This window comes from Carettochelys insculpta, chromosome 1 (genome assembly GCF_033958435.1).
Source record: "Carettochelys insculpta isolate YL-2023 chromosome 1, ASM3395843v1, whole genome shotgun sequence".
Lineage (NCBI taxonomy): Eukaryota > Metazoa > Chordata > Testudines > Carettochelyidae > Carettochelys > Carettochelys insculpta.
This window is the reverse complement of record NC_134137.1, coordinates 219,171,784-219,198,878: the sequence shown is the minus strand read 5'-3', so window position 1 is coordinate 219,198,878 and position 27,095 is coordinate 219,171,784. Positions and strand designations below refer to the sequence as shown.

Here is a 27,095-nt window from a genome sequence, read left to right as displayed (position 1 = left end):
TTTCTAAGCGGTCACTGCTGGGACTGTGCTTCATTCTGTCTCTTTTTAAAGAACAGTGACTTTTAAAAATAATCTGATTGTACCATGTCAACAGGTCGCTCAACTAATCCCACACCTGGTGAAAACACACCAAACTGTTGGGCTTCAGAAGGTGAAGCCCATGAGGCCCAAGTAGAACAAACTGGCTCCATGAGACTAGGGAAACACTTCATATTATTCTCAAGGGAAGAGGGAAAATTTGGGAATCCCAGGGGAAAAAAACACCAAACAGGTGGGCTTCAGAAGGTGAAGCCCATGATACTCAAGTGGAATAAACTGGCTCCTTGCGACTACGGGGAGACTTGGTATCATTCACAAAGAAAGACGGTGCAGTGCAAAAGTGGTAGTATATTGGTAGTGTTTCTGGCTAAAGTGAGGAATGCACTAGGTGAGGAGACCCTTAGAAGTATTTGTTCCAGACTCATTATGAACCCCCCCAAGACTAAAAAGAAGAGAGCAAAATAATCAAAGAGGGTGTTGATGTCTATGGGCTATTGGAAGGAGCCATCACCCCAGTCAGAAGTGGCTCGAGAAGAGAAAGCAAAGCTAAGGAAGCATTAGAAGATAGAAAAGTTGGGGAAAGAATGAAGTGATTCCCTTGCCTCTTCTAGTAAAGAGACAGAGCCCACAAGATCCATTCCTTCATAGGAAATCTTCCCCTGAGCCAACAATTTGGAAAGGGAGAGTACTGGTGCCTTGCGGGTGCCTCTGGGGGACCAGCACCCAAAAATATCAGTTGCCAGGGGCCAGCCCCCCCGGCATGTCAGCCCCTGAAAATATCAGCTGGCAGGGGGCGGCTGAGTGACCTGTTGACATGGTTCAATCAGTTGTGTGTCTGGGGGGGAGCAGCCCTGAAAATATCTTCTGTCAGGGACCTGAACCCCAGCAGGTGTTGCCTCTGGGAGTCCAGCCCCCGAAAATATTTGCCACCAGGGTCCAGACGCCCTCTCCCCCCCCGCAGCGCTTGGTAAGCCCCAGAAAATGTGAAGTGTAGAAAACTAGTTTCTTGCAGGGAAGAAGCCCTCACCCCACGCAGGGCAGGATGCTGTCTGGAAGCGTGGTGCGCACTGCACAGCCAGCATGTGGTATGGTGGAGAAGGGACTAGCCTGCCAGCTGCACGGTGCCTGGGGGTGGGGGCAGGGGCGGGGAGGGGATTGCTGCCCTGTGTAAATGGGAAGCACAGAAAAGAAGTTTCTCAGCCTCTCCTGCTACACCCTGTGCAGGGATGAAGCCTTTCAGGGCAGGACATGCCGCTGCCTGCTGTGCCACTGTCTGGTCCTCACAGCCAAGTTGCCATGTAGTATGTGTGTGTTGGCGGTTAGCCTGCCAGTCAAAACGAGATCCTGGTTTCCTGCTGGCTCCATTTTGGGGCTCTTTTTCATGGTGAGATGCAGTCGCCATGCTGCCCATAAAGAAAATGAATACAAATAGTTGGGCTTCCTGTTTCCTACTTCTTGCACACCTGGAGAGCAGCGGAAGTGAACGCAGCCAGAACAGCCACATTCTCGGCATTGTGGGACATCCCTGGACGCTGACAAAAGTAATGTTGTTTCCACACTAGCATTAATTCGACCTTTAAAATTCGAACTTGGCATTACGCTGCATCCGAGGGTCAGGGTTTTTAAGTTGAGCTTAGTGCCTCTTAAAATCGACCTCATGGTATTTGTAGTGAAGACAGTCACATTGGACTATTGAGTTAAGTGCCTTAAAATCGACTTTATGCTGTAGTTTTGACAAAGCCTGAGACTATGGACAAACCTAACAGCAAGACTGTGAACTCTTTATTTGTGTTAGTGACGTGTTACTGGCTTGAACAATCCTGAGACTAAAGGGATCGTAATCTGGCCCTAAAATAGATCTTGAAACCACACAGGCCAAGATTTTTGTCCAGTCCCAAAGCACTTAGTTCCTGATCCAGAGCCTTTCGAAAGCACTGGGAGCTTTGCAGCGAACTCTGGCACAAGTCCTTGCAGTGTCTCAGTGAACAGCACTAATTAAAGTTCCATCCTGATTGGGTAAAATTTTCCTGCTGCATAATAACTGCAAGCTGCACCACTTGGAGGAGTTTTATAGAGCATAGTTATCTAACAGATAATAACCCAACATCAACAAGACTCTTTCTGCTTAGTACCACAGAATAATTGCCGTTTCAATGGCCCATTACATCATTCACTGACTCACTCAGTCCTGCTGGAAAAATATGGTTCTCTTGAGGAAGATGCTGATGTTAACAAGAAATTCCATAACAGCCAATGCTAGGACACCTGATCATACACTTTTTCTTCAAGGAGAGATGCGGGTGAGGGTGGCGGGGGTGGGGAAGAAATGTTCTTCACACAGGAAGTTTTATTATTTTTCTTCTAACTCATTCCAGATGCTTATGGAGCAAAGGGTTTTATTTAATTAACTATTTATAAGAGAGAACAACATTAGTTTGGGACATATAGGTTAGGGTGATAAATTCTTCATGATAATTGCTTGACAGGCTGTGTGTCCAGACTTTGTGGCATATTACCACTGAAACGAAAGGTCTAACTAAGCCTCTACTGTTTGCATGAAAACTGTGGAGGTTTATTTTAGGACTAGTCACCCACCCATTTTCATCATGGGATGCATTTGTTTTGGCTGCGGTAAAAGTGACATAGTTATTACTGCCAGAGCTGCATTTAGGGCAAAATCCTCCCATCCCTTGTGGTGTGTGCAAAGTCTAATATAAAGCCAAAATCCTGTGCACCGGCTCTGTAAGACAGCTAAGATTTTGGTCTGTGCAAAAGACAACACATTTTGTGCCATGTCATCTCCACCAGGATTGTGGAGGGTGCCCCTGGGGACACCCAAGGGTCATGATCAGAAAATCAATACATAACAAGACACCCAGCATCTCTGCTGTGGGGAGAAAGGGGACTAACACACTATTGCCCATGAAAAGCAGTAACATCTGCAGTCTGGCTGCAAAGGTGAGATGAGGTGATTCTGTCTCCCCCAATGTCCTTTCAATCTCTGCATTAAGGTCTTCTACTCAACTTTGCACACAAGTTGTGGTTGGGTACATAGATGTGAAGCAGGTCTTGACTGTAGTTGAGAGAGGTTCTCTTCTAGGATAGAGTTGGGTTTTTTTTCTCCTTCCTAAAACTAGCCACAATGCTGTATTCCCAGCACACTACACCCAGCAAAACCAGCTTGTAATGCCATATCACTGGCATTGTGCTGTCCCGAAACTGACCTGTGTTATAAAAGCAACTGCACCCATCCAGCCCCTGAATGTCATTTGTGCTAAACTTTTTAAAAGAAGAAAAGAGGGGAAAGTTGACAGTACCTTCCTTCTCCTTTTCACCTTCACAGTGCTTTCTTCCTTTTCCTTGGGATGAATTAGAAAACATTCTGCAGGCTGCAAAGCACAGGTTGTAAAAAGAGATTTAGTTTCAGGGATACTTTTACCTCAGAACACCACAAAATGGGAGGGTGTGGGGGCAAAAGTTGGGTACAGAGATTAGGGTACTGGTGGGAAAAAAAACCACATACAGGTTTGGGGTAAAACTCTGTTTTGTTACAGTGGTGTAAATCTGAAATAACTTCTGGAACTATTTTATACTCACACTTATGCAACAAAGAACAGAATGAAAGCACAAAACCCTGAAACACATGAGTCATAGGCACACTTTTATCACCCAGTTTATAGTAGATTTAAAACAATTTTCTCTCCCCTTCAATATGTATGTGCCTTTAGCGCAGAGCAAGTGCACCTGTATTTTCCCCTTGCAAGGGCTCCTATTCTAGACTCCTGACTCCTCAGTTGTCACCCTCTTGGTCAGAGACTCCAGACTCTCATCTTTCTGACTTGGGTTTCTCCAGGCTGCACAGTTTCTTGTCCACGGTCTATTCCCCACGTGGGTAACCATGTTACCCTGTAGCTTCACACATAACAAGCAGCCCTGTAGCACCTTAAATACTATTAAAATTTATTAGATGAATGTTTATTTGGCCAGTCACCTCAGGAAACGGGCCTTACACACGAAAGCTCATGACCTAATAAATGTGCTAGTCTCAAAGGGGCTGCAGGACTGCTTGTTATTTGTGAATTCCTCAACAGCTCAGACTGAGTCTGCAAGCCTGCTTTGCCTTCTCCTCAGAGGGAATAAGCAGCATAATTGCTCACAGGTAGAAAGTACCACACTGTTTGTCCTTGGGACCTTGCTTCAAAGGACTGGATTGGAAGGTGGGAATTTGCATTCCCCTCTCCCTCAGCATTTCCTGCAATACCCACTCAAATAAAAATTCATTTTTGTTTCACCCATTTTTAAAAGATTCTTTTGAAGCTCTTATAACACTTCCTAGCGTTTAGATTGTCATGTCTTTCCAGCAGAGTTATTACATACGATCCCTCAATTATATACAAACATTTACATTTGTAACACAGCAGTCCCTTGAATTATACGAGGGCTCCATTCCCATGCACCCTTGCATAACTCAAATCTCGTGTAAGCTGGGGGGCGGCTTTTTTTCCGGTGGAGCGCACGTTCGGCAGCTCCTTTTGAAAGGTTAATCCTGGGGTTGGGGGGGCAACTGGGGAGGGTTAAGCCTGGCGGTGGATTGGGGCCATGGGAAAGGGGCAGAGGGGTTAAGCCTGGGGTGGGTTAGGGCTGCAGGGGTCTGGGGAATGGAGTTGAGCAGCGGCCGCGCGGCCCTGTTGTGGGTTGAGCTGGAGACATGCACGGGTGGGGGAGGGTGAGGCAGAGCTGTGTGCGCGGGGCGGGGGAGGGTGAGCCAGAACTGCACACGGGGGAGTGGTGATCTGGAGCTGCGCACGTGCCCACAGAAGGTATTGAACCAGGACTGTGTGGGGGTGGGGAGGGGGTGCATTGAACTGGGGTTGAGCCAGGGCTAGGGGCAGTGGGATTTTGAGTTGTGCTTAACTCGCGTAATGTGATTTAAGTGCAATTCAAAATCATGCATTTCGAGGGATTGTTGTACAACGAACCCCCAAAACACGTAAACTTAATTCAGTAAGGTTTCTACAGGATTGCAGGAAATGGCCATCTCTGTTACAGTAATGACCATAGCTTCTCTTTCCATTTCCAGTCTCCACTTAAATATGTGCACAGAACCATTATTTTTAATAATTTTCCATTGAAACTAGCTTAGACTCATTGACTATTTTGCTCCACTTAGACACACAAGACTCCTTGGGCAGTGGCACAGTGTAGGCCTGGTGAGCTGATAAACCCAGGAATACAAGTATTATTTCTTCACACACTACTCCACACCACATAGAAGTGAAATGTTCAGACGAACTAAATGCAGCGACTGCCTTTGTTGATAGCTTGGAATCTTCAGTGACTTAAGCAACAGATGCAGATAGACCAAGTGTCATATCCTCCTGCAAGTATTGTTTCTTCTGCTCTTGCTCATGCTGCAGCTTTTTGCAAATCGCCATCATAAAAATGACTTGTGTTTTTTCCTTCTGAAATGTACTGTGCAGACTACCTGCTGATTTTGACCTGGCTTCATGTGCTCTGCATCTTTTTCTGCTATTTTTACACAGACGTTTTAAAAATGCAGAAAAACAGGAAATTTATGTTGAGACCTTTGATTCATGAACTAAAATGCCATGGATTCCATGTTTGTTAATCACAGACAGAACATAAAATGTTTCCTGTGTTACGTTTCTTATGCAACATCTGTTCACATGTCACCAAGTTACTGAAAAACCAAAATGTAAACTGACAACATTCTTGTGTCTGAGAGAGAGAGAGAGAGTGAAAGTTTACATTCCAATTAGGCCATAAACAGAATTTGGGAGTGACTGACAAAATAAACATTTAAAATGGAGACAAAGTATTCTTTTCATTTTGGGTCCGCCGACAGCCTGTGAATTAATTAAACTATCAAAATATTCTGTGGACTGAAAATATAGATGTTAATAATTCCATTCATTTCTTTCCAGACTGGTTTCCAGACACCAAGGTCACAACAGAATAGTTTCTGGACTGTGGATTAGACAGGAGTGAAACGGATTAAATCTGTAATTTAATATGAACCAGAAATTGAGGATTTAAGTGAAATACAAACATTAAAACATATCTGATTAGCCAACTTTCTTGCAGCAAAAGAGCTGAATTATACTGTAATGAATTTGTGGCCTTGCGATGCCACGTATCATTGCCTCATGAAGTGTCAAAGCTGCTTTGGGGCAGAATCTTTTAATATTTAAACTGAACAAAGATTTCTGTGAGGGATATCATAAGCCACAGTTAAGGTGTATAATTCCATTCAGTAGGAGGCACTGCTACACCAGCTTATTCTTTGCAACATTCATTTCATTTTAAATGTCCAACTACAGGTAGTGCTGGCAAAATACTGTACTGATAGCCTCGAACTCTTCTGTTTATCTGCAGCACAGGTATAGGTGGGCTATCATGGTGTAAGCCTCGCCTTACATTATTCTGTCAAAGATCCCCGTCATGACCACAAGGTGGATAGAAGTTCACTCCCCATAGCCCCATTCAGTCCTTCATTTCTCTGCAGAGACCACTGAAAAAGGTGGCAATAAATGCCAGTGGTGTTGCTGGCATTTGTCCGTCACAAGCTGCAATGATACTACAAGCTTCCTTCACCTATGCCGCTGCGCAGCCTTCACACAGTTAGAACTTTCAGCTAGTATGGACCTTGGGCAAATTGAAAACTGAAGACCTAAAGCAGAAAGGTTCTTATTTCATTCCTAATCCCGTCATGTCCACCCACTTCACACCTGCGTATGGCACCTTCAAGGGAGCAATACAAGGAGCCCTTTAAAACGCCATAGTGGGTTATGGAAGAGCTTACTTCCCAGTTTTGTCACTGATTTTGCTGCATCTTTTATTATTAAGCACATCCTGTGTGGTGCTGAGCATCCTCAATTCCTGCTGATGTCAGTGGGAGTTGAAGGTGCGCAATGTTTTGCAAAACTGGGCTCTAAAAGTATCCATCATTTGGAACCCAGTCATTCCTCACTGAAGTCTAATGGCCATTTCAACAAGGGCAGGTTCAGGTTGTCTCCTTGGGTGTTGTACAAACATTTAAATAATAAACTATCAGAATCTTCAGGTAATGTCAACATTAAAAGACTGAAACGTCACTTAGCCCCCTACACCACTGCACAGTCACCTGACACAAGCCTGGGAAAAGAGATGGGTTGTGCACCCTAATGTACCTGTATAAAATGAACCAAATTATCACTGGAGTCTCTTAAGATTGGAACCTAATTAATTCATGCAATGCAGCAGTACTAAGCAAGAAATCCAGATAGCAAGTGGAGCAAAGCACATTAATTTAGGGTGAAAAGCCTGATTTTATTATGTTTTACTATCTGTATGATCAATATGGTCATAATCTTACTAACCTGTTTTCTTTTCTTCAGTGCAGCAGGTTTAATGTCTGCATCAGGTTGCACTGGTTTACTTGTGTTGGTTGATTTTTCCATTTCTTCATCATCAGAAGGATCTGAGAAAAATTAATTTTTTTAAACCACACCTCTCAACTTTCCATTAGAAAACATCTTAACATAATACTGACAAGAACTTCCAAGAAGTGGGGAGAGGATTGACAGTATGTCAGACCCAATGTATTTATGTAAAACAACTTCAGCAGCAAGTAGAAGAGTTCCAAAATACAAGTTACTGAAGATTGCTTCTATAGTCACTTAATAATTTCAAACTGTTCTCCCAACTCTGTGGAATTCAGGGAATAACTTGCCACATGCAGAATTATTAGTAGCCATTTATAATCCATCCAAGAAATCTTAAGCACATTCAGCAGAATGACCAAAAAACATTCATCCATTGTTGTCCACTACAGTTCTATAAGTTTGGTTACATTGCTCAGCTTCCTTTCAAGACAAATAAAAGCTGAACCTGATCCATGGCCCAAGATTTCCTATATGCAGTTGTGGGCCAATCCTAATAAATTACAGGTAGATCAACAAATCAGCGACAACACTACTGACAGAAAATAATTTTTAAATCATAGGACTGCTGAGAAAACGTCCCTTTTTTGCTGGATTTGTTGGCGTGTCTCTTGGAAGAAGTCAGATACTCTTTCTCTCCACCCCCCATTAGATAAATAACAAGACTTAGCACTTTGAGGAAAAATATCTCATTCTGAAAGTTCAAACTAATTGATCTATACAATCAAGAACATAAAACCTGGTAACATTTTATTCTTGAAATATCACTCTCCCTGTGTACACATATATCAATTCTAACAAAACAAAAAGCAGTCAAGTAGCACTTTAAAGACTAGCAAAATAGTTTACTAGGTGAGCTTTCGTGGGACAGACCCGCTTCTTCAGACCAGAGCCAGAGTCACTATAGGGGCTCATCTGCATACTTGACTCAGTCTAATTTTTGATCTTCCCCCCCACCCCTGCACTCTCTGATCTGCTCACCTTGATTATCTTTTTCTGATTTGTCCTCCTTGCTTACTGTTTTTGGTTCTCTGTGTCTTAAATATTGAGTCTGCTCTGGTCTGGCTATGGTCTGAAGAAGTGGGTCTGTCCCACGAAAGCTCACCTAATGAACTATTTTGCTAGTCTTTAAAGTGCTACTTGACTGCTTTTTGTTTTGATAGTGTATAGACTAGCACGGCTTCCTCTCTGTTACTATATCAATTCTAAATGTAGAATTTAGGCCATGGGACACTTTCTAGTGACAATTAGGCAAATGCACTATTCCCACACTCAAAATAGACTGACCAGAAAGCTAAAAAATGCTGATGTTTTGAGAAATATAATATAGATCAAGAAACATTCTTAACTATTTAAAGAGAGGCATTAGAAGAAAGGTCATTCAAAAGCATAACATTAGCCTCTTATTTTGAGCAGATGTGAAATTAATCTATGAAAGCACATGAGCAATCACTTGAAGAAGAAATTTCTGATGCAGACCGAATTGCTATTGATAATCACTCCTCTGCTAAGTGCCAGAATCCACCTCCTCCTATGAATTTTAATTATTAAAAGTGACTAAATCAATTACTACTTAGAATGTGTATTTTCTTCTGCTCTTAATAGGTCTTGACAATAGTTGAAATCATCTGCATTCGGACCTTAGCACTAGCCTATCTGAAGATTTTGCTATTGATTTCAAAAGTGAACAGTATGCTACTGTAAGCATCAAGCTACAAAAGACACACACATTCATCATTATATAACATCTGTGTGATCAGCAAGAAGTAAGTACATAGAGGCTCCAGAGGCTAATAAAGAAAAGAGAGGGAGAATGACCTCCTTTTGGTACTTACTAGCTCACTGTGATTTATTTATTGAAAAATGAAGCAAAGGGATGAAAAAGACTGTTTAGTCCTCACTCCTCCAGAGATGCAACAACACACATTAAAGTTTTCTAATGGAAGTTTGGAGAGTTATATAAACTGATTTTTACACACCGACACAATAATTTGGAATCACATGGGAAAATCCTAGCATAACACAATGGCTATCAATTATTTTATATATTTCTCCATGGAGATTATTACATTCTAAGGTTCATACCTCCTCACATGTTGGAGAATCTGAAGAACTGTTAAGTATCCTACAACTGGACTATGATAGCTGCTGAGTTTAAATCTGGGAGCTTGACAGTAATGGAGAAAAAATAATCAGTAAACTCTCTCTATCAGACTGAATACCATCTGGCTATACCAATCTATATCTAATATGAATCAATCATATTGGACATAGATTGGATTAAAGCAAACTGTAATCATTCTAGAAGCAAGATGGGGACTGAAAAGGACATTTGTTTTCTCTCCCACACAAGTTAAGGCCCTCTTAACCAGAGAGACCTATTAACATACCATTGATCTTTACTCAGACCAGAATTATCAGCCAGGAGAGACCAGCCATCTCTGAAGGAACATGAGAGATGTTGAAATCCTGAGATGAAAGTGAACAAAGCCATGCCCTAATTTTGCAGATCTAGAATAGCGGTGAAAAACATTCCTTGCCCAGGGCACAGAGTCAAAGGCCAAAGTGGTGTTAAGATAAACATTTTTTTATGAGCAGGACCTCTGCACAGAAAATGAAGTAGCAAAAGTTTCTATTATTCTGCCTAGCTGCAGCCTGCAACTGCCTCATTCTTGATTTCTTACTTCTGCCCCAAACAAAAAGGGTGTGACAGGAAACCTAAACTAGAATTTGTAGGTAGTGTGGCATCTCTCTATTCCCTGAAGGATGAACTCTAGCTTGATCCCCTCCTTTTTTTTTTAATTTACCTGAAATAACTAAAAAAACTTCATAAAACTATCAAACCATTACAGTAACTGACTTAAACCCTCACATTGCTTAAATAAAATCCTAATACATCTTGATCTGCTGTACTGCAAACTCTCTTCAGGCAAGTTCTTGCCTGTAATAGGCTGCTCAGTTTCATGATCTACAACAGAGTCTTAGTTTGTGAACTATTTTCAGTTAATATGTCTGCTCTCTGTCTCTGCAAAGTTTTGAGGGTATGTCCGTACTTACAGGGGGATGGCACGCTGCGATTGATCCTCCTGGGGTCAATTTTCCTGTGTGTGTGAAGATGCGGCAAAATCGACCTCTCTGGGCTCAGCTGTCAACCCTCGTACTCTGCCGCTGATGCATAGAGTAAGGGATATTGGCGCGAGCCTGAAGATCCCTGATCTACACCAGGAAACAAAGTCAATCCCGATACGTGGATTCTAGCTAGAACCTTAGTGTGGACCAGGCTCAGGTATCTTGAGCAGATACTTACAATTCCTTTGTAAGATTTTGCCTTCAACTGTAATCACTGAGCACAAGTGAAATGACTCCTCTTTGATCCCTGTAGCTTGGACTGGCCAGCGTCCATCTTGTCAAATTATCATTTCTTTTCTTTAACTGAGGAAAAGGTATTGCTCCTTTCTTCTGTTAGTCTCGTTGTATTTTCCCAGCTTCTTCTTCACTATCAAGCACTTTTTATTAATCATTTGCTCTTGTCCCATACCCAATAATCAAGTATTTATATGCCTATTGTAGCAGAGTTCAGTGAATGACTTTTCTCATTGCAGCAGTGTAGTGTTAGAGCTGAGTAATGCTAAGTATGGACATTCTTTTGCATGCATTGGTTTTTTGAGCAAGTTACACGTCCCATTACACATCTCATTGAACTGGAAGGGACCTCAGGAGGTCTTTGAGCCCAGTCCCCTGCCCTCTTGGCAGGATCAAGCACCATCGCTGACAGAGTTTTTTTTTAAGTCTATTTGCCCCAGACTCCCAAATGGCCTCCTCAAGGATTGAATGCACAACACTGGGTTTAGCAGGCCAATGCTCACACCAGTGCTTCACTATACACAGTCCACATTCAGCTAATCCACTGATCTGAGGGTATGTGGGGTTAGGTGTGTCATGGTGAGAGCCATACATTTACTGAAATCCAGAAATTCCATATTCCTGAACTGTGAGCCATTGCGAATTGTTACTGTTCTTGAAATTCCATGATGTGCCAATCAGATTTACTAGGCCTGACTACTGTAGCTGCTGTGATATCTTCAAGCATGTTTAGTTCTGAGAAATTGGGCAAGCAGCTCATTATAAAGGTGAACATGTCAATTCCAAATTTGTCCCTTAGAAAGAAAGGTTACTCACCGTAGTAACGGTGGTTCTTCGAGATGTGTCCCCGTGGGTGCTCCACATTAGGTGTCGGGCTCGCCCGGCGCCGCAGATCGGATCTTCCAAGCAGTTTCTGCCGGACCGCGCATGCGCCGGTGCGAGCCACTCCCCCGCGCGCTCCCGGCCACGTGCGCGATCCGGTCCCCGCCAGTTCCTTGACCAACCGCCTCGGATGCTCCTGCAAAACACTAAACAGAGATCCGAAGCGGGGAGGATGGGCGGGTAGTGGAGCACCCACGGGGACACATCTCGAAGAACCACCGTTACTACGGTGAGTAACCTTTCTTTCTTCTTCGAGTGTCCCCGTGGGTGCTCCACATTAGGTGACTACCCAGCAGTAACCCAAGATAGGAGGTGGGTAATCGGAGTATGTGCAGCTTGTCCCCGAGAGGACCGCTGTCGAGAGACGGGTATCCTCTTGGAATACCCTGTGAAGGGCGTAATGTTTGGCGAAGGTGTCACAGGATGACCAGGTCACCACTCTGCAAATGTCTTTTAGCGCAACGCCCTTGAAAAAGGGGTGTTGATGCTGCCACCGCCCTAGTGGAATGAGCTCTGGGCATGGCCAGGAAAGGAGTCTTTTTGAGTTTGTAGCACTTTTTAATGCAAGATACGATGTGCTTCGAGATTCTCTGCGAAGAGAGACATTCTCCTTTTGATTTGGGAGCGATAGAGACTAGGAGTCTATCCATTCTCTGGAAGTACTTGGTCCTGTCTATATAGAAAGCTAGCGCCTCCTCACGTCCAGGAGGCGTAGGCGCACCTCTTTGTCAGAGTTATGAGGCTTTTGATAAAACGAGGGTAAACAATAGGTTCGTTAGTATGAAACTCAGAAGAAACTTTAGGAACAAAGGCTGGATGCAGCCGTATGGTTACCGCCTCCTTGGAAAAAACAGCGCAGGGTGGCGTTGCCATAACTGCCGCAAGCTCGCTCACCCTGCGAGCTGACGTGATTGCGAGAAGAGAGGTCGTCTTTATCATAAGGAGGCAGAGGGAAACCGTGGCCAAAGGCTCGAACGGTGGTCCCCTTTTCGCATTAAGCACCAGGTCCAAGTTCCACGAAGGTGGAAGCGGTTTCCGAGGGGGGGGTATAGGTTTACCAGCCCTTTAAGGAACCTGGTAACCATGGGATGGGCGAACACCGTGTGCCCTGTCTCTCCGTGTCTGAATGCCAAAAAGGCGGCAAGGTGGACCTTAAACGAGGATAGCGAGAGTCCTCCTCTCTTGAGGTCCAGTAAATACTGTAATATCACAGCCATAGGCACCGAAAGGGGGCTAGCTGTTTGGTAGAACACCATGCCGTAAAGCGAGTCCATTGCTGCTTGTAGGTCTTCCTGGTGGAAGTCCTCCTGCTACTTTCTAGGACTTGCTGCACTTCCTCCGTACATGTGCTCTCTAGGGAGCTGAGCCATGGATTAACCACGTTTGTAGTCACAGGCCTTGGGGGTGCGGATGCACTATGGACCCCTGGGCTTGCGTGAGCAGATCCGGCGCCACCAGAAGGGGCATCGGTGGCCGGTCCGACACGCGCAGGAGTAGGGGGAACCATTGCTGTCAATCCCACGTTGGGACTATCGGGATCATTCAGGCTCCTTCCCTCCTGGCTTTCTGCAACACCTTGTGGATGAGCACTGTGGGAGGGAAAGCGTAAAGCAGGGGGCCCCTCCAAGAGATCGTGAAGGCGTCCCTCAGGGACCCCCGTCCCAGTCCTGCCCTGGAGCAGAATCGTGGGCACTTCTTGTTGTGCTGAGTAGCAAACAGGTCTATCTGGGGAAAAACCCCATGCATGAAAAATCAGTTGCAGCAGATCGGGACGGATCTGCCACTCGTGCGTGAGTGCGAAAACGCCTGCTCAGCTGGTCTGCCTGCACATTGTGAGCGCCTGGGAAGTACGAGGCTTCCAGGGTTATATTGTTGGCGATGCGGCAGTTTCACAACCGGACTGCTTCTGCACATAAGGCACGGGACCGAGCTCCTCCTTGCCAATTCATATAAAACATGGTGGAGGTATTGTCTATACTGATCCCGACTACTTTGCCTTTTATATGGTCTCGAAAGTGTCTGCAGGCGTTGAACACTGCTCTGAGCTCCAGTATATTTGTGTGCAGTGACTGCTCCGTGGAGGACCACAGCCCTTGCGTCACCTCTTCGCCCATGTGTGCTCCCCACCCTATGAGGGAGGCGTCTGTAGTAAGAAAAACCAATATGTGTGGTTGGTGGAAGGGTACCCCTGTTAGCAGGTTCTCGGGGTTTACCCACCATTGCAGGGATTTGCGCACCTCTGTTGTGGGCGACGCCACCCTGTGAACAGTGTGTGCTGCCGGGTTGTATACGCTCGCCAGCCAGTGCTGCATGCTGCGCATGGGTAACCTGGCGTTCTGTTGTACGAACGCCGCTGCTGCCATGTGGCCCAGCAGCTGTAAGCACGTCAGAACCAGCACCGTAGGACTGAAGGTGAAGACTTGCACGAGGGAGCCGACGGCCCGAAAGGGAGTCTCTGGTAGATACGCCCTCGCTGTAATAGAATTTATGCGTGCCCCTACGAACTCTATGTCCTGCGTGGGGTCTATCTTTGATTTTGTCAGATTGATAACCAGGCCAAGCGAGAGAACGTGCCTGTTGTGACGCATATTATGCGTAGTACCTCCTCCTTCGAGGCCCCTTTGAGTAGGCAGTCATCCGGATACTGGAATATAAATACCCCCTGTCTGTGCAGGTAGGCTGACACCACTGCCAAGGGCTTGGTGAAGACTCTGGGGGCCGAGGAGAGGCCAAACGGTAGGACCTTGTATTGAAAATGTTCTTTGCCTACCATGAGAAACCAGAGGAATCGTAGGTGAGCTGGATGAATAGTTATGTGAAAATACGCGTCTTATAAGTCGAGGGCTGCGAACCAATCTCCATCGTATAGTGCCGTAAGGATGGAGGCGATTGTGATCATCCGAAAGCGTTGCTTGCGCAGGTACCGGTTGAGGCCTCGAAAATCTAAGATGGACCTCCCGCCTCCTGTCTTTTTCCCCGTGAGGAAGTACCTGGAGTAGAACCCTCTCCCTTGCAGTTGCTCCGGCACTCTTTCCACTGCCCCTATGAGCATGAGGTGGTCTACCTCCTGCGTGAGCCTCGCCACGTGGGAGGCCTCCTGGAGGTGGGGCCTGGGTGGAGCGACTGGAAGGGGATGGCGTACCCCGTGGCTATGATCTCCAGCACCCATTTGTCTGTGGTGATCCTTCGTCACTGGTTATAGAATGGTCGGAGGCGATGGTGGAATAACCGCTTCGGATGACCTTGCGACGGTAGTGATGGCGCAGCCCTGGATCTGTGTGTCAAACTTGTGGCCTGTGGCCCTGCCCCGAGGACGCACGGCTGTGTTGGGAACGACGCCTGGGAGTTCTGTACTGCTGGTGCTGTTGATGTCGCCCTTGCTCGTAACCCCTGTGGTACTGGGGACGCTGTTGCTGAGTCCGCAACATCCAGGTCGATCTGAACTCCCATCCTCGAGGCCGCGTAGCCTTCTTGCATGATGGCCTTGAGCACTGGTTTTTTGCCCTCTGGAAGCAAGTCCATGAGGGAGGTTAACCTAATGTGGTTATCGAAATTATTGTTCTCTAGATGCGCTGCGTAATTTGCCATTCGCAACAGTAGAGTGGAGGAGGAGTAGACCTTTCTGCCCAACAGCTCTAGCTTCTTGGCATGTTTGTCTGTTCCCCCACATTGCGACGACTCCACCACCAAGGAATTTGGTTGTGGGTGGCTGAACAGGAACTCCATGCCCTTTGTCGGCACGAAGTTTTTTTTTTTTTTTTTTTTTCCGCTCTCTTGTGGACAGGCGGAATGTCGCAGGAGTCTGCCATATCATAGTGGCAGACTCCAAGATTGCGTCATTAAGCAGTATTGCTATTTTGGAGGAGGCCGGAGGTCTCAGATTTTTGAGGAGCTTATGGTGTTTCTCTTGCACCTTATCTGTCTGGATGCCTTGCGTGAAGGCCACCCTCGTAAAACAGCTCTTGGAACTGTTTGAGATCGTCCGGAGGATGGACGTCCCCCGGGGCCGTAGCCTCATCCGGGGAGGAGAGCGAGGAACCACTGGGATACATCTCTGTGGACCCTTCCGGTTCCTGCTGGTGATGGTACACCCTCTCACTAGAGGTTTGCGAGGGAAAATCTCGGGGTTCCATAACCAGTCCCCCCTGAGATGCTTGAGTCTCTGTCCCCGGTCGCAATTGCCCTTGGGGATACGAGATCGTTTGTGGGGATCTTTCCCTGGTAGATAGCCGATGGTGTCTATGCCCCGCGTGGTAGGGGCGACCATGGCAGTATAGACACTGTTCTTGGGAAGGTGACCTAGACCACTCCCTTGGTGCATACCCTCTGCGTCTGGGGGAGGGCTGGAGAGAGCGATTTTGCATAATAGTCCAGCGGTTCAAACCCCAGGAAGGGTGAAGGTGGTCCCAGCCAGGGTGAGGCTGGTTGCAAAAAATGGAGAAGAGGGCTCCGGGTAGGCTAGGGGGAACCCCTGCCTTCTGGTTGGAGTCTGTAACATAAGCGGAGGGCTGTGAGAAAGCAACTCCACAGCCCTGTGCGGAGAGGGGCTGCAATGCCTCCTCTTGTGTGCAGCCTTTCCCCTCCCTTGAGGAGGTAACTCTGCCCCCTGACGTACAGGGGATCCCGGCCCCGTGCGCACCGAGCTCGGCACGCTGGAGGGCGGTGCCGCAGGTGCGGTGTGCTCCGGTGCCTGCAGGCTGCGTGCCTGCGCGCTCTGCACCGCCGGTTCCCCGGGGGTCGGTGGCGCTGCCTGCGGTGCCGCCGGTACCGGCGCTTGTTTAGCCGCCGCCCTGCCTGCGGTGCGGGGCGGCTGGCTGATTATCAGAGGCTGACCCGCTTCCACGTGGCTCTCCGTGCCGCTGCCCATCAGCTGTTGCTGCGGCTGGGGGCTGCTCGCTCTTCCCGTCCCGCTCGCTATTGTTGCCGGCAGGGATCGGGCTGGGGAGGCTTTCCTCCGTTTTTGGCAGCTTTCCTTTTATGGGCCCCGCAGGGTCCCTCCTGCTGCGGCCGCTCCAGCACGTCTGGCTGGAGGGCCTTATGAAAAGCAGTTTTAAGCCGCTGCCCTGCCTGCGGTGCGGGCCGGCTGGCTGATCATCTGAGGCTGAGCCGCTTCCACGTGGCTCTCCCTGCCGCCGCCGATCAGCTGTTGCTGCGGCTGGGGGCTGTGCGCTCCTCCCGTCCCGCTCGCTGTTGCTGCCGGCAGGGATCGGGTTGGGGAGACTTTCCTCCGATCTGCGCTGATGGAGTGAGGGAGGCAGCTTTCCTTTTATGGGCCCCAGAGGGTCCCTCCTGCTGCGGCCGCTCCGGCACGTCTGGCTGGAGGGCCTTATCCAAAGCAGCATTTTAAGCCGCATCTCCCTGTCTCTCCTTAATCGCCTCTCGGCAGGACTCACATTTTTTAAAGCCTGAAGAGGACATTGTTGGTGAGTCTTTGAGTTTTATTAAGTGGGTACTTAGCACCTTCCCTGTGCTGTTTTCCCCGTCCGATGGCCTGCCTCAGCAGGAGGGCTGATGGCCCTAGCTCCTGGCCTCTGGCGCTTGTTACTGGGACTGGCTGAAGCTGTCCCGCTCGTAGTTTGTTTGTTGTTGTTTGTTCTTTTTTTTTTTTTTTTTGCAAAATAACAACCGGCTACTCATAGTAGCCTAAGTATCTGAAAAAAACTTTTAAAGAAAAACAGATAAAGTCGTTGAATACGCTGACTTGGCCTTAGCCTAGTCGGATTCCGTCTGCAGCCGACGGCGGTTAAGAGGAACTGGCGGGGACCGGATCGTGCACGTGGCTGGGAGCGCGTGGGGGAGTGGCGCGCACCGGCGCATGCACGGTCCGGCAGAAACTGCTTGGAAGATCCGATCTGCGGCGCCGGGCGAGCCCGACACCTAATGTGGAGCACCCACGGGGACACTCGAAGAAGAACTGTGAGTTGTTTATGTGGTTCCATTTGCTTTTTTTCAGCTGGGAATCTTTGTATTTCAGACAGGTTCCACTCTCACTCACCATTTTTTCAAAGTTGCTGTTCATCTGTGTCCAAAATAAACCTCACCTATGGGGAACAGGCAGATGGGATATATTGTCTTCCTTCCTTTTCTTATTACTGGTATCTCTGTTTGCCTCAACTTATATTTAGCCTAAAGATTGTACCATGTGACACCATATTCACGAGTATGTTAACTGCTTGTGCCAGATCATCAGGCTGTGTATTTTCACCTGAAATATGAGATCTTGAGAATGCATCTACACTTACTAAGTGTCATCCAGGTTAAAACTTCAGGATCATGTCATGTTTTCGTATTTTCAAAGGCCAGGGCTGCATTCTTGGTTGCCCTTCTCCTAGTCCCTTTTTTGAATACTGCAATCAAAAAGACCAGTTTCTCCTTGAAAGGAGTGACCATACCAAAACTCATGAAATCTTGCACATCCAAACACCAGACTGAATGTATCTCTTTCAGTTTGTGCCTGTATCTTCTCTGAAGTTGTCACAGCCTCACCTGCGTTTCAGACTAGCAATCAGTTTCAGGACTCTAAAAAGTTTTATCAAGCGAATGTTTAAAACAAATTAAAAGCAAAGACAATTTTAACAGTAAAATGTACACTGGATACAGGGGGTCAAGGGAAAAAGAGCAAGCAAAGTTCAAAAGCAATAGGTGTAACTTGCCTTGTCCCAGATGTCGGTGGTGGGTATTTAAGACTCAGTACATAAATGCCTCCAGGGCCACCACCCATAAAGCAAAGCAGAGTCTTAGGCTTTGTCTACACTAGCCCCTGCCTTTTGAAAGGGGGATGCTAATGAGACACTTTGGGATATGCTAATGAGGCGCTGCCACGACTATGCAGTACCTCATTAGCATAATGGCAGCCTGGGCGATTTGAAAGGGGCTTAAGGGGCTTTTGAAGACTGGGGCATCCTTTCAAAAGGCTCCTGCCTACACGGGCGACACACAATTCGAAAGCGGCACTTTCGAATTGCCCTGGCCACCATTATGCTAATGAGGTGCTGCATATTTATGACAGCACCTCATTAGCATTTCCTGAAGTGCCTCATCAGCATCCCTTTTCGAAAGGTGGTGGCTAGTGTAAATATAGCCTTAGTCTCTAGAAAAGTTCATAATGTCTTTGGTGCAGTATGTCCCACCGTGGGATCCATCCTGCACTCTTTTCAGCCTGGTGGCCTACAACAAACAAGCAAACACAGTCCTTCAGGTAAAAGAAGCCGATGTTCCTGCTGACCTCATTGGCCATCATGGTCTTTCCATGTCATCTGTCATCATCAGTCAGGGATGGTTTGTCCTGGATGTAGGTGTGTGGTATTTAAAACTTAGTCGATAAGCATCCTCATGGGTGTCACCCATATGGCAAAACAAAGTCTTAGTCTCCAACAAGGTCTGAAAGTTCTTTGGTGGTGCATGCCCTATGATGGGCTCCATTCCATGCCTTCTTCGATCCAGTGGTCTACCTGAAACAAAAAATAAGTATGTGTAGTCTATCAAGTGAAAGAAGCTCTGATTTTGTCCCTCATCAGCTGTCATAGTCTACTTGCGTCATCCCTCATTGTCCACCGAGGTGGTTAGGTCTCAAAATGTAGTTCATCAGGGGAGGCTGCAGGCCCCTTCTTCAAACTCTGTCCTCATCAGTCATCTGGGTCATCGTCGTCCCTCAGCAATTGCTCGGTGCAGTGCTTCCTTCGTTAGGAATATAGTTCATCGGGGAGGCTGTATGTGCTGTCCTTGGTCCCGTCCCTCATTGTCCTTCTCCACCATTCCTCTGTTGCAGTCAGTTGTCAGTGTCCCTCGTCGATGGTATCTTCTGGCACTTGTGGAAAGAAACAAGCCTGAAAGGGAAAGAAATGTTGGAGACACCACCCCTTCCCACCTCCCAGCTGAGTGCTTCTGTGGTGGGTGACCATGACTGTCTCTTTTCTTATGTTTTTATGTTGTCTAAAATTCATCAGGAAAGGCAGTGGGTGTTCCCCCTGGTTTGGTCCCTCGTCAGTGGTCTCAATCAGTCTTTGGATTCCCTTCCTATCTGTCCTTTCAAGGTGTCTGTGCAGAGTTTGATGTCTTTCAAATCAGTTCAACAACTGCAGTGCTGGAGCTGGTTTCAAAATGTGCTTTAATTCATGTTAGGCATCTATGCCCATTTGATGTGCTAGTGAGATATCTTAGGTGACTTTCGCCTGTCGTATAGGTAAGCGTCTTTTACTGACATAAATCAACATGCCTAGCAATCTCTGAATTATCTTTCTCTCTTCAAGTCGTGGCATGTTCAGTATTGCTTCAATCTTTGGTTCACTGGGCCAGATTCCTTTGAAGGTCAGTCTCTTCCCCAGGTACGTTATTTCCATTGCTTGAAATTGGCCTTATTCACCTTAAGGCTATTAGTTTCCTCTCAATTTCCAAAACTTTCTTTAGTTGTCCTGGTCGTCAACAGCAGTGCTGCCCAAAATTATCACATCATCATTGTACACTTACACACCTACTAATCTCTCTCACATCTGGCTCATTGTATGGGGAAATACTTCTGGAGCTTAAGAGTGTCTTGGGAAGCAGCTTGTGCCAAATGGTGGGTTGAATGTACAGATCTTGGAGCTCTGGACATAGGAGGGGATATGCCAAAATTCAAATGAAGCAACTAATTTGCTGAATAATTTGGCTCTTTCTATCTTGGATTAGAATTCCCTTTTCTCTGGCCTTCCTCTTTTTATGTTTTTGTTCAGCTGTTTACTTTCCATACACAGCCACTTTCGCCCTCCTTTTTCATGAAGGAGTAAACCCAAATGGCTGAGCCTTCTGTTCTCCAAATGATACCGTTTACTGGCATGTTTCGAGCAGTTCTTTTAGCCTCTTTCTTAAGGATTGTGGAGCTTTTAATGCAATTTGTAATTAATGTTATAGAAAAGACAGTTGCCTGTTTCCATAACTGGTGTTCACTGAGATGTGTTTCTCATGTCCATTCAAAACAGGTGTATGTACTCTCCTCAATGCACTGCTGCCAGCAGAAGATTTTCCCTTAGCATTACCCATGGAGGAGCCAATTAAGGCTCTGAGCTCACCCTGGAGTGGTTTGCATATGTCACATTATCTAGGGTGCTCCGGGGCCCTCGGACCTCACTTTCTTCGCACCAGAAAGCTCTGACAACAGCGAACAAGGGCAGGAAGTTGAAGGGACATGAGCAACAGATCTCAAAAAACACCGGTTACGGAAACAGTCTTTTCTTTTCTGAGTGATTGCTCTTCTCCATTCAACATAGGTGACCCAAAGCAGCACCTCAGGGAGTAGGAGGAGTTCACTGACATGCCAACCCCAACACAGCTCTTCAGAATGCAGCATCCTCTTGGGCTGGTTGCGTCAGGAAAAGAAAAGGTGTGCACCAATGACCACATGGGAGCCTTACAAGTACGCTGGATAGGAATATTGGCAAGGAAGGCTGCTGAGGAGACTTGAGCTTCACTGGAGTGAGCCCAGACAAGGAAGGCACCCACCATCTGACAGCATGTCAGAATGCAGGAGATTATCTTATCATAAATCTCTCTCTATCCAGTAATCCCTCGAAATGTGCAATGTCAAGTTGCGTTTAACTTGCATTAGTGCAAGTTAAGTGCAACTCAGAATCCCACTCCCTCCGACCCTGCCTCAACCCCCACCAGCCCCGCACGGCCCTGGTTCAGCCTCCGGCCCTGGTCTGCCTCACCCCTCCCTCCCTCCCTCCTTGCGTGGTCCCAGCTCAACTCCACCCACCCAGCCCTATCCCAATCCAGGCTTTACTCCTCCATCCCCTTCCCTCAGTCCCAACTCACCGCCAGGCTTAAACCTCCCCAACTACCTCTCCCATCCCACCCTTTCAAAAGGAGCTCCAGGTGCTCCTGCAGCTTCCTGGCTGCAGAACGTGCGTTCCACCAGGGAAACAAAGCCACCCCCCCCCCAATTTACGTGAAATCTGAGCTTTGCAAGGGTGTGTGGGAACAGAGCTCTCGCATAACTCGAGGCACTACAGTATAACACACAGTGTTTTCAAAAGGCCAGACATCTTCTAAGTGTGAATGCCCAAGACAGGTTATTTTCATTGGTACACCACCACACACATTTGTTTTATATGTTTCCCATTGTATTGTACGCGTGCACTCTCCCAGTTCTGGAACCGGTCATCCATTCAATTTTCTCACATTACTTTTGACTCCATTGTTGTATGTGCTTTACATCTCTCTAATCCAGGCTGTGCCAGAAAACCACACTCTGCATCCTGTGGTGCTGGAACAATTTATATAATGGGGGTGCCATGAGCCACCGAACCAAATGTATACAATGGAAATCACTTCAAGCCAGTGCGTGCGGCCAGCACCCCTACTTCCAGCACCTATGCCTGCATCCAGTGTTTATAGGAAGTGTGGCATCAGTGCATGCTTGCTGAAGGACGACTTCTACTACAGCACAACTCAAGGAAGACTTAACGGGCCACAAGAAGTGACCTGAATAAAGGCCACAGGTTACATTTTAACATCTCAAACAGAACAAGTTTGTTCAAAAATTGACATTTCAGTCAAGGAAATAAAGTTCTAGATGATCTAATTCTGGACAACAGATAGCTATGTCTGATCACGTACAAAGTTGTAGGCTCATCAGGTTAAGCAAGCTCATTTAGATTTTAATAGCTGCGGTATCTGTGTCAGTCCATCACATTTTCACTCTCTGTTCCCTCAGTAACATAATATCCTCTTAGATGCCCACCTGGGAGTGAGAGTTTCCTGCTCTGTGCAATCAACCCCACACCATTGCAAAGTTGCCTGTCTATTATGCGCTACTGTCACTTATCTGTGGTAGATGTGACCCTTCATTAGCACAAACTGGAAAACTATGACCTCCAGTCTATTTTGGAAGTTTTCACATACTTTTGGTAACTTGGTGGCATCAGAGCCCTACACAACCCAACCTAGGATGGTGTCTTCCTCCACTTTTTCACTTTACTAGCAAGTCTACAAGGTTTCACCTTCAGGGAGCAACTCCCCTGGCTGTAATGAGAATGCATTAGCAAAGCATCCTGTTTGTGCAAGTGAGAGGTTCACTCTTGTTCCATCAACCCCATAGGAATCTTGTAGAGCATGGTTTCACAAGCTGGGCGAGTGAAGAAATTCTGTGGTGGGGGGGGGGCAAGGCAACCCAACCCCCTCCATCATCCCCCTGACTCCCAGAAAGAGTCAGCCTTTGCTTCCAGCTCTCAGCCCATGCTATTTTACATGGGCGACCCGGCGCAGCCACTATAAAAAGCAGGCAGCCAGCGAAGACCCATGAGGAGCTAGCTGCTTCCTGCAAAGGAGTGTGGTTGGTGGGGAGGGAGGAGGAGGAGGAGGAGAAGGTTAGATAGGGGGCTGAGGGGCCTGGCTTGGGGAAAAAGAGCGGGGGGAAGGAACATGGGGTAAGAGCAGGGGGCTGGTGAGGCCTGGCTTTAGGAAAGGGGAGGGGTGGGGCTCAGACAGGGAGCTTACAGGGCTTGGGTGACTGGCCCTGGCAGCGAGGGGCTCAGGTGGCTGATCCGCAGCTTGGATGGGCTGCTTGGGTGGCTGGCAGGAGACCAGGCAGCTGGCCCCAATGTCTGGTGGGTGGGTGGGCAGCTCTGGCAGTGCAGGGCTTGGGTGGGTGGGTGGCTGGCACAGGCAGCTCTACCACATGGCATGGGGCTCAGGCAGCTGGGGCTGCCCCAGGCACTCACAAGGAGGGGGCTGTTGCCATTAGCCTAGCCAGTCCATAGTTGGCCTCTGGGCTGGGCTGGGGCCAGCACAGTGTCTGGCACTCCAGCCAGGACCGCAGCCGGTCTCTGCAGGGCCTGGGCTGCACCTGCCATGCCAGCAGTGGCAGAGCTGGTGCCCATGGGGCCAGGGCCATGTCCAGCATGGGGCTGGAACCAGCCTTCGCAGTCTGTGGCTGGGTTGGTATCGGCCCAGTAGGCGTCAAGGTCCAGCAGGAGATAAGGGGACTCCGGGGGGTGGGGAAGCACTAAGGCCCCGGCGGTTGGCATGTGGCTCGGGACAGGGCAGCACGGCTCCACTGAGTCTGCTATCCGCTATTTTCCAGACAATTTTTCTGGTAACCCCATTCACAAATTAGTATGCAATCCATTCAGTGTTGATGTCGATACATTGCCAGAAGTATTGCAAGAACAAGCACTTGATAGAAAATATGATTCAAGTGCGAAAGATAATTTTGAAAACTCAGGCTTGTAGGAATTTTGGATAAAATATTTCCCAATGTACTTGAAAGTTGGAGAAGTGCTACATATATTTTTCCATTTTTGTCAACGTACTTCCGTGAGAAAAGCTTTTCAATATTTAGTAATGTTAAAAACAAAACAAAAACTGACTGGATGTCAAAAACGATTTGCATTGGGCACTTTCATCTTTCAAACCTAGGCTTTCTCAACTTGTGGAGAAAATGCAGAGTCATCCTTCACATTAAATTCATTTTGTTTCTGCTGTTTCTGATGTTAAATTACCTTTTCATTAAATTTTTGGGCCAAGAAAAACTATTTGTGGTTATTTTTAATTTTAAATAACATTTTTATATCAACTTTTTGTGTTTATTTTAAACTACAAATTAAATTTTTTGTTAGCAGGGAGGTTGGACGATGGTAAAAGAATAGGTGGGGGGCATGAGGGTCTCTCAAAAATCAAAGGTGGGGGTGTGATGCTGAAAAGTTTGGGAACCACTGTTGAAGAGCTACCAATTTATACACAATCTGCAGTGACCCTGCAGCATATTATATGGCCTGGTTATGTGAATGCAGTCCATCCAATGGTACAGCTGTACCATCCAATCCAGCGAAGGCCCTGCTGGGATATATTTGTGTATCACTCCGTGGTAAGGCTAGAACAGTTGCTTCTCTGGATATTTGTCACATATTGAAACTAACAGGCACTGCACAGAGAACAGCTAGCCAAGGAAACTGACAGCTATTTAAATATTCCTTTATAAATCCTAATCTGGCATACCCAGAAAGGGAAGAAATAGGGGTTTTAACAGTGAGTCATAAACAACCCCTTCTCTTGTATCTAGCCTGGTACACTACTAGTTACATAAATCTAAGAGCAGACAAATGGTGTCCTGGATATAACCCCATAAACAATTCCCCACCTGTTCACTGCCTGTCTGAGTTTTGGACCACGCTTCATGGAGAAAAATCCTTGTCCTCTTCCAACTTGGAATGAAAAGAAGAGCAGAGTCTGAACACAATAACAATTGTCCTACATGCACACATCTCCAGTTTGAGCATATCTTAACGAACTATTTCTTATTCTATGTGACATCAGGACTTAGTACCTATTCTGGAAACAGTCACACATATCCCACCAACATAATAGGTGGCTTCAAACTATCATTATTTGTGACACCCTGTCAGCTCCAGTTCTATCAGTGCTAAACTTGTTTTTTTACGTGTGCTCAAATGCCATGAAGTCATATTATGCCACCCTCACTCATATTAAGCAGTACCTTGCTCCATGGATAGTTAACTTGAAGGTAACAGGGCTGCTCACAAAGCAAAGTATTACTCAGTGTGATTAAATGTGCCAGCATCTGGCTCACCATCCTCAGCATACTCGTACTGGTTCACATCATTTGCTATTGGCTAGATTTTCAAAAGCCAAGTTATCATTTCTCTCTCACAGAATGAAAGACAAAACAGGTTCCTGCTTGATACTACTGGTTATGGCGCCTAAGCGTCCCTTTCAAATATCCAAATCTGGTGCGTTAATAAAATATCGATTTGCACCTCTACTGATATGTTAGTGACTTGATATCCAGGCACCGATGCAATAACTTACTGCCTGGATGGTGTTATTTAAAATAACAGTTATCTATATTAATTTTCCCATACTGGTATTTACTTTCATATATGGATACGGCCTTTCCCTGCTTTTTCTTTCAGTAGCACAGCACCACCAGCGATATCTCACATCTGCAAGAACTGACAGACTTCTTGTGACTCACGGCAACCTGTATTCCCACAGTAGACACAACAAAGCTGCAATAATTCTCGTACAAATATGCCTTGTGAGGTATCATATGAAAGCCAATAACAAACTGATCATTAATATTGCCGCATGTGTTAACTTATACACGAAGGAATGACTTCTCTCTATATGATGTTTAAGACAAGACAGCCTTGCAGAGGGGGACGAACAGGTGTACGTTAGATAGTGGAATGGGGGTTTACCTCAGTTTACATATTATCAGTAAACAAAGTTATCAAGCTAAACCGCTGGAGGACAGCCTGTTCCTGGATTTCTGAGACAGAGAGGTAACAATGGTTCTGACATCCCAGAGAAACACTAGAATCCTCAGAAAGAGGGCGGCCAACCAAACTGCCTGGCCACCCTTGGGCAAGGTGTGAGGTGCCAGCTTCATGCTCCCAGATGGGGCAGGACTGGGACAGCTCGCTCTCAGTGCCACCTGGACTGCACCATCTGCTCCCACCGCCCCCCAGCCAGGCCACTGGCTACACAATGGCAGCGGCCGGTAGCTCCAGGCCCTTTTGAATTGCTGGGTCCCAGGGCAATGGTCCTGTTTGCCCCTTCCCATTGGCAGGTCTGCCCAGGAAGTATTCCTGACCTGCAAGATAAACAAATACCTGTGAGCATTGTAAGGGGATATACTCACCGCTGAGTCACCTCCTCATGGTTTAGTCTAGGGATTAGCTCTTGCCTGGCCTGGTGCCTCCTTCCATTGGTTCTTGCACCCCGCCTCTCACCGAGTATTGTGATACTCACTCTTCATGACTCAGCACTCTGACTTGATCACTGTTCAGTCCTCCCCTTCTGGGGCATGGACATCACACTGGACCAACTGTCCAATGCCACCTTCATCAGGTCTGACCTATTTCCCAGACACTGCTAGAGGAACCGAGGCGTGCTCACTACTCCAGGATCCAGATCAGAGACTCTACCATCAGCAGCCGCGGTCTGCACAACTTCAACCCTCACTGCTCTTTCCCTGAGATTATTCCCACTCTGCCTTCCACAGAATCTCTTCCTCACAACATCACTGGGAAGCCCTTCTTACACGGCTAGGATCCTGGGACATTTGCTCCCCACGCGTCGCCTTCTGCCCCAACTTTCTGTGCCCAGAGGGCGGCTGCACACTTTCTCCCTGCATCTCCCTCCTGCTGCAAACTTTATACAAGCTCAGCATCCCCCAACCCAGCTGGGCTTCATCCTTAATTGGCTTTTTTCAGGCCCTAGCTCTCTCCCTTGTATGGCCAATATGAGTAAATAGGGCACTTCTGATCCACCTTAATCCTTTCATGACTGGTGTGGGGTTTACACCCCATTACAATGTTATACGTAACAGAGGTAGACTCTATTTTAGGAGATGGGGCAGTGGATCAG

At 46.9% G+C, this 27,095-nt stretch overlaps 2 protein-coding genes across 10 annotated transcripts in view; one reads left to right on the top strand and one right to left on the bottom strand.

The window, feature by feature from the left end:
- Nucleotides 1-27,095, bottom strand: part of CMSS1 (cms1 ribosomal small subunit homolog) — a 422,380-nt gene that overhangs the window by 25,043 nt on the left and 370,242 nt on the right. For all 9 annotated transcript variants that reach the window (XM_074999555.1, XM_074999563.1, XM_074999593.1 and 6 more), the window contains 2 exons: nt 7,419-7,519; nt 3,357-3,428 (listed from right to left, as the gene is read on the bottom strand). In XM_074999555.1, the coding sequence (XP_074855656.1) occupies nt 3,357-3,428; nt 7,419-7,519 (173 nt within the window). The remainder of the gene's footprint in view (nt 1-3,356; nt 3,429-7,418; nt 7,520-27,095) is intronic.
- Nucleotides 16,693-27,095, top strand: part of FILIP1L (filamin A interacting protein 1 like) — a 377,577-nt gene continuing 367,174 nt past the window's right edge. The window contains exons 1-2 of the mRNA XM_074999501.1: nt 16,693-17,149; nt 17,438-17,642. The gene's annotated coding sequence lies outside the window, so the exon portion shown is untranslated. The remainder of the gene's footprint in view (nt 17,150-17,437; nt 17,643-27,095) is intronic.